The sequence below is a fragment of the Silene latifolia genome, chromosome 1 (genome assembly GCF_048544455.1).
Source record: "Silene latifolia isolate original U9 population chromosome 1, ASM4854445v1, whole genome shotgun sequence".
In the NCBI taxonomy this organism is placed as follows: domain Eukaryota; kingdom Viridiplantae; phylum Streptophyta; class Magnoliopsida; order Caryophyllales; family Caryophyllaceae; genus Silene; species Silene latifolia.
In genome coordinates this window covers 7,569,689-7,583,380 of record NC_133526.1, presented here as the reverse complement: position 1 = coordinate 7,583,380, position 13,692 = coordinate 7,569,689, and the positions used below count along the sequence as shown (strand labels likewise).

The 13,692-nt window shown below is 38.5% G+C and overlaps 2 protein-coding genes and 1 pseudogene across 2 annotated transcripts; all 3 read left to right on the top strand.

Moving 5' to 3' along the window:
- The first annotated feature begins 6,000 nt into the window (after positions 1–6,000).
- On the top strand, positions 6,001–6,774 carry LOC141632637 (glutathione S-transferase T2-like). The gene has a single exon (XM_074445182.1). The coding sequence runs from the start codon at positions 6,001–6,003 to the stop codon at positions 6,772–6,774; it is 774 nt and encodes a 257-aa protein (XP_074301283.1).
- A 406-nt stretch (positions 6,775–7,180) lies between these two features.
- Positions 7,181–8,089, top strand: LOC141632586 (uncharacterized). Its single transcript, XM_074445135.1, has one exon. The coding sequence runs from the start codon at positions 7,181–7,183 to the stop codon at positions 8,087–8,089; it is 909 nt and encodes a 302-aa protein (XP_074301236.1).
- A 1,623-nt stretch (positions 8,090–9,712) lies between these two features.
- On the top strand, positions 9,713–11,777 carry LOC141632524 (uncharacterized; annotated as a pseudogene).
- The last annotated feature ends 1,915 nt before the right edge of the window (positions 11,778–13,692 follow it).

The window sequence follows — 13,692 nt, the reverse complement described above, 5'->3', positions numbered from 1 at the left end:
AACCTGCTACGGTTCGTACTCTACTTTCGCTTGCTCTTGTTAATGGTTGGTGCCTTCGCCAGCTTGATATAAATAACGACGCCTTCTTGCAAGGTGCCCTCACTGATGACGTTTATATGTCTCAACCACCGGGTTTCACTAACTCCGATCATCCCACGTATGTTTGTAAGCTCACCAAGGCTATCTACGGACTTAAACAGGCCCCACGCGCTTGGTACACGACACTGAAGCTTCACCTTCTTGCCACCGGCTTCACAGTCTCACGTGTTGACCCGTCTTTATTTATTTGCACGACACCGTCGCACACCCTTTATTTACTTGTATATGTCGATGACATCATTGTCACTGGCTCTAACCCGACCATTGTGTCGTCTTTCATTACCTCACTAGCCACACGGTTTTCACTTAAAGACCTTGGCACTTTGTCTTATTTTCTAGGAATAGAAGTCACCCCCAACCCCCATGGTCTACTTTTGACACAATCAAAATATATTCATGACTTATTGCACACTCACAAAATGCACGAAGCTAAACCGGCTAACACGCCTATGGCTGTTCACCCTTCCCTTCATCACGATGGAAGTCCTCATATTTCTAATATAACCGACTATCGTGCTATCTTGGGTAGTCTTCAGTACCTATCTTTTACGCGTCCGGATATCTCCTTTGTCGTCAACAAATTGGCTCAATTTATGCAACATCCGACTGATATTCATTGGTGTGCTCTCAAGCGCTTACTTCGCTATCTCAATGGCACCTCTAATGTTGGTTTACAATCATATCGTCGCTCTCCCCTTCGTCTTCACGCCTACTATGATGCCGACTGGGCTGGTGACCGTGTCTCATATGTTTCCACCACCGGCTTTGTCACTTACTTAGGTCGCAATGCCTTGTCTTGGGGTTCTAAGAAACAACGTGCGTTGGCTCAGTCCTTCACTGAGGCCGAGTTCCGTGGTGTTGCCTCTACCTCTGCTGAATTGATTTGGCTTCAGTCCTTATTAACTGAGCTTCATGTTCCACTGTCTCTACCACCGGTCATCTATTGTGATAACCTTAGTGCTACTCATTATGCTGCTAACCCGGTTTTTCATTCCCGTATGAAACATCTTGCTCTTGCTTTTCATTTCGTCCGCGAACAAGTTCAACAGGGATTGCTTCGTGTTCAACACATTTCTGGTGACGATCAACTCGCTGATGCCCTTACTAAACCTCTTCCTCGCTCTCGGTTTGTTTCTTTGCTTTCCAAGATTGGCCTCGCCTTCAGATCGTCCATCTTGCGGGAGTGTGTTAAGAATATTTCCTAATTACATTATGTAAACTTTTGTTAATATTCTCGTTTTCCTAATTCATGTTATTTCCGTATTTTAGACCTTTGTATTTAGGTAAATATGTTCATAGCTTTCTTGTTATTCAATCTTTGTAATAGTATATAAGCTAGGTTGTAACCCTTGTAATTATCATCAATACAAACAATCTTTTCCAAACCTTACAGATGACACCTAACTTTCATTAAGCATCAATTCTTCTCCTAAACATACAACAAGACCCTCTATAAACTTTCATGTATAGGGGAATTAAGCAAATAATGAAGAAAGGCAAGTGCTTTCACTCATACAATTCATCAAACACCTTGTACGCATGCATAAGAAGGCTAAACAATTCACCATGAACCCAAATATTAATCATCCAATCGTACCCATTAATCCCATTTAGACTCCCCCTAAACCCTAGGAGGATTTAATTTTTACTCACACATATTCAAATGATACATGCGAATAATTGGAGAAAGACAAGTAATCAAAGTAGAAGACATGGTATAAATTTCAACAATGATAAAAGACAAATTGAAATGTAAACTATTGATTAAACAAAGTAAATAAGAAGAAAATTATACCAATTGCTAGTGAAGGTTGTTACTTTGATTGAATTAAAGAAGAGATTCTTCAATATCTTCAAAATACAACCCAAGGATTCAAATGTAAATAATTGAAACTAAGTAGATCTATAATAATTAAGTAAGTAATTAAGGTTTAATTAGGGAAAGATTAATACTTAATTTATAGTAATGCATAAATATTAGAGAGTTCTTCCATCTAGGTTAATGTGTGTGTACAATGATTAAGGGAGGGGGTATTTATAGTACCCCTTTAAATTAAACACAAATGAAGGAAAAGAAGCCCAAAACTGCGATTGTGCTCCCCTGCCGGCACACGGCTGCCGGCCTCCTCAGCCGGCAGCGCCTTCTTCAAAATTTGGACCAAAATCTGACTTGGTTATCTCTCTGCCGGTGGACCGGCTGCCGGCCTGCCGGCAGAGAGTCCTCCTTTCTTGACTTTCTTCTTCATTTCTTAAATGAGGGAAGTGTGTGCCAGTTGACCGACTGCCGGCCACCCCTACCGGCAGCGTGCATTCATAATTTTGGCTTCGAAATCTCATCTAAAATTTGGCTAAGTGTTGGAGGTGTTCCCTGCTGGTGGACCGGCTGTCGGCCTACCGGCATAGAACACTTCCCTCAGCCTTTCCTTCACTTCTGTGGATGGGAGGGATGTCCCTGCCGGTGGATCGGCTGCTGGCCTGCCGGCAGAGACGTCTTCTCAGCATTTTTCCACCTCTTCTTCTCAAGTTGACATGATATTAAGTACAAGCTTACTCCTTCTTCCGTCTTGCCTTCTCTTAGGCCTATTCCCTACAAATTAAGACGGGAATTCATAGTTTTCAAAAACATGGGATAAAAGGGCAAAATGCAAGCGGGTCGGGGTCAAAACCATGCCAAATGGGGTCAAAAATCATGAAAAGGAAGAGGGAAATTAGTCAAAAATAATCAATCATCAACGAGCTAGATGTCCCACGGTGGACGCCAATTATTTTGAGGGTGTTATTTTACAAGGGCAAGATACTATTAGGGTTGAATGTTGCAGGGTTATCTAGTTTTTACTAAGATCGATTAAGTGCAGGGTTTGTTTGCAAGGTAGTAAAAGTAAGAAGAAGAACAAGACAAGTAAAGGGAAATTAGATAACAAGATTCATACGTGTAACCCTTAAATGGGAAAAAACCACATGACCAAGGTAGAAGAGGATTTCACTATGTAATTCTAGAATATTGGAATAAATGTATGATTGCTTGTTATGTATTTGCAAAGTATTGTAATGCTAGAGCTGAGAGTAGACCTGACAAGCGAGTCTATCGAGTCCGGTTCGGGTCATTTCGAGTCTGTAGATTTTGGGTCGGGTCGGGTTAGGTCATTTTGGGTTTGGATCATTTTGGGGTCAACTATTATTAAGTTATTTGTGGATAATAATCGATTTGCAGCAATAAACATTAGGGTCGGTTTATATTATGTAGCACCCCGACCCAAACCTAGGGTCGAGAGCAGTCACTCACGGTAACTCGCTAGGTTGTGTACATGACCCACAGATCAACACAAGTCATTTCCAGCGCATTTTGTCCTCACTCATGTGCATCCCCGGAGCCTTCCCAGGAGATCACACATCCCAAGACTACTCACAGCCAATCACGCTTAATTGTGGAATTATTTTGCATGGATAATCAGAAAAGAAATTGCTCTTTTTTGTATATGAATAATATTTTCAATCCCTTTAAGCACTAGTCATATAAGCCTATTAATAATAGACCTCTTAAGAGGAGTACCCCGCCCGAATGACGTCTTTGGTTTAGTGGATTATTACATATTGGATCGGGTCAATTCGGGTTTGAGTCAAATCTTGAGTTCGGTGTCGGGTCAATTGTGTCAATTCTAGCTGAGAGTGGTGTGTGTCCTTCCTTAGTTGTTCTATCTTCCATTTATAGTCGTCCTTAGAGCATCTCCAATGGTTACCTAAAAGGACTTGCTTGCAAATAAAAAAGATTTCAAGCTACTTGCTTAACCATTGGAGTACTCCACATCAACTAGCTTAAATTAAGCTACTAGCTCCATGGAGCTAGTAGCTTAAATGGTCCCATAAGAAAATATAACCAATAGAAAAATAGTTGTCTCATTTATTTTTTATTTAGTAATCCCCCCTACTACTAAGAGAATAAAATTCTCTTAGTATTTTCCCGCCCAACTACTCCCTACTTTAATGGGTCTGTGCTTTATGGACTGAAAACACCACAAATAAGATTCTGAGTTGAGCCCACTATTTAAAAATAATCTTTGACTTTTCTAATTAAGAATCTTATATGGAAACAAATTGATTTCCCATTGATTACCACCATTCCAACGTATAACCAAAAAAATTCTGACTTTGATAATTAACAATCCTATATGGAAACAAATTGTTTCTATATAATTTGGCATATCTCATTACTAACATTCTAACGTTAGAACCAACAAATTTCTCTGACTTTTCAAATCACAATAAATTACCCCAAATATACAATAATTTGATGTGTGTCAATTTTGATGAATTTTCTTATAGGAAATAGAAAGTGAAATTTTAGTTTAATAATTTAAAATCGTCTCTTTAAACGCGTAGTATATTATTTCGACCGTTTTTTTATAAGGCTAATAGGTTTTTTTTAATTATAATTTACATCTAATTTAATTTCACAAATAAGTTCCCCTTATTGATTTAACATTATAGTATTATTATTAATAGTTCGAAACAAGACTAACTTAGTTTCAACTATCTTTTACGGTAATAAACTTTATTTTTTTCCTCCTTGCTAATATTATATCTACTATATTATAACATTAACTTAAAAGTACCATATATTTTATGCCAAAAACAATTTTATTGTTTTCCCTCTTTATAAACAAAATCTTAAAAATGTCGTGCTGTAGCACGGGTCCTATACTAGTTAAGAATTAAATAAATTAATAAAAAAGTGTGTTAGTTAGGTCTCATCAAGCTAATACTAAATAGGATTCACCATTGGAGTAACTTGTAGCTTGAAATTGTTGTTGCTCAAAAAAATGATGTGGCAAAGGTAAGCTAATATCAACTAGCTTACCATTGTGGATGCTCTTAAATGGCAACGACTCCTTGCTCATAAATCGCCAGCCGTTACTAAGTTGTAGATCTTTTCCTTAAATGTAGTTGACCGGTCCACTCTTGTGGTTGCTACCGGCTCTTTTCCCTCTAGCGTTTCTAGCATGATCAACGTACTCCTTAGACCATATGCATCGGTGGTCAATTATAGAAAGTTGATGGAAAAAGGACAAAAAGTGATGGTCTCTTTTCATGCATTGGTAGTCACTTTATAAAAGTGAAGTGATGATACTCACTGTTGTGATGGGTAAATTGATGGCCAATTGGTCTTATTTTATTATAAAAAATAAAAAGGTTGGCAAAAAACTCACTGATCCCCATACCAATTGCAACGGCAATTTTAATCTTCAGTGTAATTTCTAGCAAACGGTCTAAAACGGCTAGTTTTATTTTAACTGATCAATATTTTTTCACATTTTCTATAAATAGTTGGTAATTTTTTTTACAATTGATCATTCAACTCTTCTTATACTTATCTTTTACTATATTTTTAATTTCCATATTACTTATTATTCTCTCATATTTATCCATTTTATGGATCCAAATAATCCAAGACCACCTTATTATGAAAATCCCGATCCTAGAATATTAGAATTGTGGAATGAATTTCAACAAACTCATAGTAATATTATACAAGAAAATTCATTACCCTCACAAAATCCGTATCTCCAACAAAATACGTCACACACACAAATTCCATATCCCCCTCAAAATCAATATCCCTCTCGACAATATAATATTAATCCATTTCAACAAACTCATTCTAATCCTCCACCGCCACCGCCATTATATCGACCAAATATTAATATTGTACCTTTGAGTCATAATTTCTCATCACAAGAAAATAATTACCTCCCTTTTCCTTCTCAAACACCTCCGAATTACCGAAATACTCCTCAAAATAATGTTCAAATTGAAGAACTAGAAGACAATAACAACAATGAGGAGGCATCGAGTCATATTGTACATTTTACTCGGGAAGAGGATGAAGCTTTGATTTCGTCATTTATGAGTGTCTCTCAAGATAGTATTGTTGGCACTAACCAAAAGAAAGATGCACTTTGGGGGAAAGTCACATCTTTGTATGAAGAAGCTCGTCTTGCCAATCCACATAAACTTAGACAGAAGACTGGCAATTCTATTGGTGGCAGAATGCGGCGTATATGCAGAGCCGTCATGGCATGGGGTGATTGTTTTGCAGAAGCTAATCGAATCAAGAGAAGTGGGATGTCAGAAGATGACGTCATTCAAATGGCTCATAAGTTACATAAAGGAAAATTTAACTATGAACATGCTTGGCGCTTGTTAAGACATTATAGAAAATGGGAAGATCACATTGCTCCATATGCCGGAATTAATCCGGGGAAAAGAGCTCAACAAGAAGATCCAACCACTCCTACAAATGTTGGTACACCCGAAAGCGGTAGTAGTGGTAAGAGAACTAGGCTTAATGATGGAGGGTTCTCTCCAGCTTGCTCTGTAGAAGAAGGAAGTGCATCTAATACTCGTCCAATTGGTAGAGATGCAGCTAAAAAAGGTAAGGGGGCGTTGAAAACTGTTATCGAAGAGGTGAGTCATTTCAGTAACGCCGTGAAGAATTTGAATTTTAATATGACTAGTGATAAAGATAATGAGGTGAGGAGGCTTGCCATAGATGAAGAGAAAGTAAGGGTCAAAGAAAAGAAGGTTAATTGGTCAATACTTAGCAAACTAATGGATTGTCCGTCTTTAACTCCGGAAATGGAAGAGATGAAGGCTAAACTCATAAGAGAACTATTATAGTAATTCGTACTATTTTAGAAAATATTATGCTCTTTTATTAGAAAGTAATGTATTTTGTGCTATTTTAATTTATCTTATGCACTTTTATTAGAAAGTAATGTATTTCGTAGTAGTTTAGTTTTATATTATTCTCTTTTATTAGAAAGTAATGTATTTCTATTATGTAAAATATTGTCTTGTAATGTAATATATTAAATTTTATGTACTTGTATTATATTACAAAATCTTATCTTATCTCTTATCCACATAAAATCTAACAACATCCATATAAATCCGAAGAAAATCTTACACTATCAACATAAAACCTTATCTTATCCTCATCAATTTCCTTTATATAAAGCACTCACCCTCACTATCTTTAAATCAGTCAAATAACTCTAAAATATTCTCATATTTAACAAAAAAAATGTATCCCTCAAGTTCTTATCATCTTTCTCCCCCGGGCTCACCACCATCATCTTCTTCCTCATCATCTACCTCGTCAGAAGAGAATGCTAGGCAGGAGAGGCGGAGGCAGAAAAGAGTTGCAACATACGAAGCAGTCAGGTATATGGTAAATTATATGGCAAATAATGTTATACCACTTATATTGGTAAACTATATGTCAAATAATAAAGAAAGAACATATATTGAGAGAAATCGAGAAGAGGGCCATGCCCGTCTCTTTAACGATTATTTCTCGGAAAACCCAGTTTACCCTCCACAAATGTTTAGACGTAGGTTTCGAATGCGCAAACATTTATTCTTGCGTATTGTAGAGGGTGTAGGAGCTTATGATAGCCATTTTCAGCACAAACCTGATGCTACAGGTAGGTTAAGTTTGTCACCATTAATTAAATGCACAAAGACTCTTCGTCTCTTAGCATATGGAGAGGCTGCTGATAGAGTGGACGAGTACTTGAGGCTTGGAGAATCAACAGCAAGGAAGGTTCTTGTTAGATTTCTTGAAGCTGTTATTCATCAATTTGGGGACGAGTATTTAAGACGTCCAACTGTTCAAGATCTTCAAAGGCTTTTACAGGTTGGAGCGTATAGAGGATTCCCGGGCATGTTAAATAAGGTAATGACGACATGTATTATACTACATAACATGATAGTGGAAGATGAACGTGATACATATGCAAATTATGCTGATTATTCAGAGTATGAGAATCTTCATTCACAAGTTCAAGAAGCTGAGTACGGAGCGGGATATCAGATTGAAATTGATAGATATATAGTAAATCGTGACAATTTGCGTTCTAGAAACACGCACAAGGCCTTAAAAAAAAAATTAATTGAGCATATTTGGCAACGGTTTGGCGATGGAAATTGAAGTATTTAAATCAGCAACTTGTACTCATAGTTTCTTATTATGTTATGTATTATTGTCTTAGAATTTGTAATGTTTTCAATTTTTTAATGAAAAATATTTTCTCTATTTTTAAAAGTACGATTATTAACTAAATACGATTATTAATTAACTTACACAATTATAAAAATAAAGTTAATGTTAGGTTTTTGTTAAATAAAAAAAGTGTGGGGTAGGATAAAGTAAGAAAGAGAAAAAATTGATGGTTAATTGATGTGGGGAAAAATGAGTAAAATTTGGTGATGGTAGAAAAGGTGAGGTGGATATGTGATTAGGATAGAGAAATGATGAAAAAGAGTAAAGTGATGGAAAATATGTGATGATGGATGCGGATGGTCTTAATGGTGCTTTACTTTGTCCTAATAAATAGGAACTGAATTATTGCTTGATTTAATTGAGACGTGGGAAATAATTAGACTTCCAACGCGTATGTAAATATCTTTGCTAGATCAAATGTTGACTTTACATTTGACTGCTAATGTCGTCTCCTGTCTGTATTCGTATGTTTGCTCAATTGTCAGCCCGAGTCTTAGGGTAATATTGGAGTCTACTCTGATCATAATGAAAAATAGCAGGCCTAACAATAGCCGTCTCTCATAAGACTTGTTTCATTAAATGTGACCGACATTCGAGCATATCGAGAAATTTTAAGATGCATAAAACATTATACTCCGATCGAAATGTAACTTTGAGAGAGCGGAAGGGAAAAGCGTGTTACCCTCGCCTCAATCCCTCAACAAGTGATTAACAGAAATATGATGCTGGAGTCAGTCTTGATAGCATAACTCATATGTGCTCGTAAATTAATGACCCACTAAGCCCACTATGATTATCCAACATTATTATTGTACGAGACACATGAACGCCCCTCGGCCCTCCCAATCCCATGCACATGGGTTGTGCAAAAACACGTTTAAGTTTGACTATTATTTTTAGGTACGTACACATTCATGTTGATCTTTGTATTTTGTGTAATATGGTATATAAATCCCCCCCAAACAAAAAAATACATAAGGTTAAGCCTTTAAATACGTATGAATTGGTGTTGAAATATAAAAAGTTAGTTACAAGTTGTTGAAAGTTAGTTCAGTTAAGTTCAACTCAATTCAGCTGGAAAAAACATGCCACTACGTATTATGATTATTGGTTTAAAATGGCGAGACACAAAGTGTCTATCATTACGTATTCATATTGTATCGTAATACAAATATGGAGTACAGTTGCCATGAGGTGGAGCTAGAGGTGGATAACATGGCGGACCAGCCCAGCACAGCCCGGCCCAGCCCGGTCTCATGGGCCAGATTTAAGCAGCCCGGTCAGCACATGGCCCCGCCCGGCCGGCACCACGGGCCGTGCTATTGTTGGGTTTTTTCAGTCCAGCCTGGTTTCCAGCCCGTTTTTTTTTTAAAGTAACCAGCCCGCCCCGCCCCGCCCCGCCCCGGCCCTATAGTGCTGTTCCCTGGCCTAACCAAAACCAGCCCAGCCCGGTCCTATAGTAGTGCCGTGCCGGTGCTGCTCTCCCAGCCCAACCCATCCTTGGCCTGCACCAGCCCGGCCCAACCCAGCCCAATGAACACCTCTAGGTGGAGGACGTTCTCCCTAGCTAGCTAGTAGATCATATTCTATATCTACTAATTCACTACTTGTCGAGTGAGACAAAGGAACTTAACTACTCTATTATTAATGCTCCGTAAGTCAGATTAAACTAATACAAGTATCTCTTCTATAAGTCTTCTTGTGTTTGAATTGCTTCCTCATTATTGGATCAATCTAAAAACCAGAAAAAGAAAATAAAAAATGGAGGAGAGCATCATCACAAATGTTGTACAACAACTTGGTCAACTGGCAATAGAAGAAACAAAGGCGTTGAAAGGAGTCGAAGGTGAATGCACCTCTTTGATGAAAGAGCTCAAGATAATCAAGTGCTTTCTAAAGGACGCCCAAGGAAAAGGAGACGATCATGATACGGTTAGGGAGTTACTTGACCAAATTCGAGAGGTTTCCTTCGAGGCAGAGGACATCGTTGAAACTTTCCTTCTTAGCAGTCAAAAACACCAACGTAGGACCAAGTTTGGTCGGGCTATCCACGCTCCGGCCCACTGGATGTTGCTCCGGGGTGTGGCTGACGCCATTGACACCATCAATAAGCGGATCACTAAGATCTATGCTGACAAAGTCACGTACCAAATCGAGATAGGTAGTGGTGGTGAGGGAAGCTCGAATAATAACCCTCATTTTGAGCATTTGTTGCGAAGGCGTAGGATGGAAGTTGAGGATGAGGTTGTTGGGTTCGAGGATGTGGGAGACGTGTTGTTAGATCAGCTGATAAAGGGACCATCCCAGCTCGAGATTGTCTCGATTGTTGGTATGGGTGGGCTTGGGAAGACAACTGTGGCAAAGAAATTATATAACAATAAGATTGTAAGAAATCATTTTACTTGTGTAGGTTGGGTGTTTGTGTCAGAAGATTACGACACGCGGGAGGTGATTCTTTGTGACCTCTCATAAGGAGGTACTTGAACCCCTTCGTAATAATAAGCATAGAAGAGTTTCCACCCATAGCCGCACAACTCGATTCATTCAATCCAAGGGTAATTGTGATCCTTCATCAATTCGAGCATTTTTATCATTTGATACTGATAAAGTCTCTTTATCGTCGTCTCAATGGAAGATCTTGTGCAACGAATTTAAATTATTGAAGATATTGGATCTCGGGTTTAATGTTTCAGCCGGGAACGTGCCTGATGCCATTTGTGAGCTCATGAATTTAAGGTACTTGAGAATTCGTGTCCCTTATACTACTCTTCCCTTGTCCATATTTGAGCTTTGGAACTTGCAAATGTTGTTTGTCCACGGGAACCCGTCTTATATCATGCCTAAAGAGTTGTTCAAGCAAGAACGATTACAACAGCTAGTCATACAAGGGCGAACCACACTCCCTTTCTCTCGAGTTTCACCATCGAATCAGCCTTTGCTTTGCTTAACCATCCTCTCCTCTGTTTTTCCGAATGAAACCTTCAAAAACCTAGTCACAAATGGGCACTTTCCAAACTTGACCAAGTTAGGACTATTCAACTCGGAAAACAATCCCTTACAATCTTTAATGTATATCTTTCGTTTCTTACCTCGTTTAGAGAAGCTCAAAATGGTATTTGTGGATTCGATTCCTTCTCAATATGTATTCCAAGGTATCATGGAAGAGCGCGATCTTGCTCCAAGCCTAAAAAAGCTCACTATAAAGTCGTCGATTTGGACACCTGAATCCATCGACATGCTTGGCAGTTTTCCAAATCTTCAAATCCTAAAATTAAGAGATGTACAGCTCCAAAGTGACGAATATCACAGTGGACGTATCCCGCTTTATTTCTCTAAACATTCCTTTCCAAAACTCCACACACTTAACTTAGAAAATCTCATGTCCCTCGGCTGGTTCAGCATCATAGACGAAGGGGCTATGCACCAGTTGCGCAATTTGTTCGTAACAGAGGTTAATGCCAACGGTTTCCTAGAATGCAAGAGTCTTTGGAAGCTACCCAACCTACAAGATGTGCAGTTCATTCGAGCAACAGCTCCCGTCTATAGCACTAACCGGTCGCAACTCGGCAAGCTTCAGGCGCGACCCAACTTCAGAATTCTCATTCATCATTCTTAAAATTCAACTCATGATCTTATCACAATAGCAGAAGACAAGGTTTGTGTTTGTTGTTCTTTTCTCCTTTTTATTCTGAAGTACTATAAGTGTGTAACCAGAAACTGATTAATTTACCCTTTTTATTCTGTTAAACAAGGTAAAATGCAAAAGGGACAGAGGAACTCGGTTCGGTTGGCAATTGATGGGTAATTTGAGGTCAGTACTGGTGATGGAACTACTCTCGCTTAAACTTTTGAAGGAAACCAAATTCAGTAAATATCCAAATGTTCATTCATTATATTTCAGGAAATATAATGAATGAACATTTGGATATTTGCTGAAACACAAAATCTCATTGAAGACGGCACATATCCGTCACTCCGGAGTGACGGATAACATTTCCTCTCACAAATGACCCAAATAGAGGAGAGAGGGAAGCACATGGGGGAGCCCCACCTTGTCCCCATATCCGTTTTGTGAGTGACATTACCCGTCACTTGCTCCGACCCGTCTTCAGCAAGACTAATTGTTACTAAAATATGATGAATGAAAAAGGGCGGAAACAAGTTGTTTTTCCGCCCTTTTTCGCTTACCACTCTACATTACTTAGGGGCTGTTTGGCTCGGGGATTCAGGAAAGAAAAAGGGAAACAAAATGAAAAAATGATTGATACCTTTTGGCCTTTATTTGTGTTTGTTTTACTACTGAGCCAACCGTATGTCGTCCGGCAGCCTGGTTGTGGGCCACCCTCTTTGACCCCCAACATCTACCAGCACTGCCCTGAACACCTGTCGCTGTCGGCGAAGTCCTCCTCTTGGCGGCGCTCCACTAGTTCTTCACCAGTACTATAATCACCACAAGAAAACCCTTAAAACCCTTCCCCTACATCGTCAATGTCATCCCCCATCCCCGAAAACTCAAGATCTGGGGTTTTTGTGGGTCCGGTAGGAGATTTCCGTTGTTGGGATAGGGTTTTAAAGGTTTTTCGGTAGTGGTTTTAGTGGTGGCTTTTCTTCATCGGCGGTGGATAGTAGTATTGCTAGAGGTTGGTGTTTGTTAGTGGTGATAGTAAAAATGGGTTGTCATATGATTGTAGAGGTTCCTTTTCTTATTGTTACCAAACATGAACCTAAATTATGGATCATTCCATTCCTTTCCCCTCCTCCCCCATTCTTGTTTCCATTAAACTTTTCCTTTGTTGAACCAAACGCTCTCTTAGTTTAAAACTTCAAATAAAATATTTCCTCCGTCCAATTATTTGATGACAAATGGACCAAATTGACTATGGATGATCAAATTGTCCATCAAAAGCATTTCCAAAATCGAAAGATAAATAATTGGCTGAGATACCCAAAAATATAATAGGTGAGAAAACGACCGGGGCGGAGGGAATTTGTGCTTAAGGTTTAAAATTTAGATCATATTCATTATTAGAGAATGTGCGTTATTGCCGTAATTTAAAATAATTATTTTTTCCTGCTTAATCGAGTACTGAAATGTCTTTATTGTGACCTTATAATGTGTAAGTAAATATTTTCACTACTTCCTCTGAAGCAGGAGTATTAGGAGATAATGAGGTATTGATAAGTCGAAATATTTCCAAGATGATCAAAGGGTTTAAGATTGGTTTGAGACAAGTAAACGTGGTAACTTGGGAAGAAATCAGTCAGAGTCAAAGTAAGGATCAATGAACACTTTCCAGGCCTGTTCAATACACTCGAGCATTGTCCAGGCGATTACTTGACGCCCAAGGAAGAGACGTCGAGGCTTCTTTCCAAAAGGAGTCATATCATAGCTTAATTAAAATTTACGTAATAAGTACTTTGAGAAGTTGAGTTTTATACTTATTGTTTGCAAACAACCTTATTAAACTTGCGAAGTTAATACTTTGTTTTCTTACTTGCGAGGTTGAATTCGTGTTAACTTTACTCCTTTC

What these genes read in the sequence shown, in the direction of transcription:
- LOC141632637 (XM_074445182.1), top strand. Translation starts at nt 6,001, where the DNA reads ATGAGTGTCTCTCAAGATAGTATTGTTGGCACTAACCAAAAGAAAGAT.
- LOC141632586 (XM_074445135.1), top strand. Translation starts at nt 7,181, where the DNA reads ATGTATCCCTCAAGTTCTTATCATCTTTCTCCCCCGGGCTCACCACCA.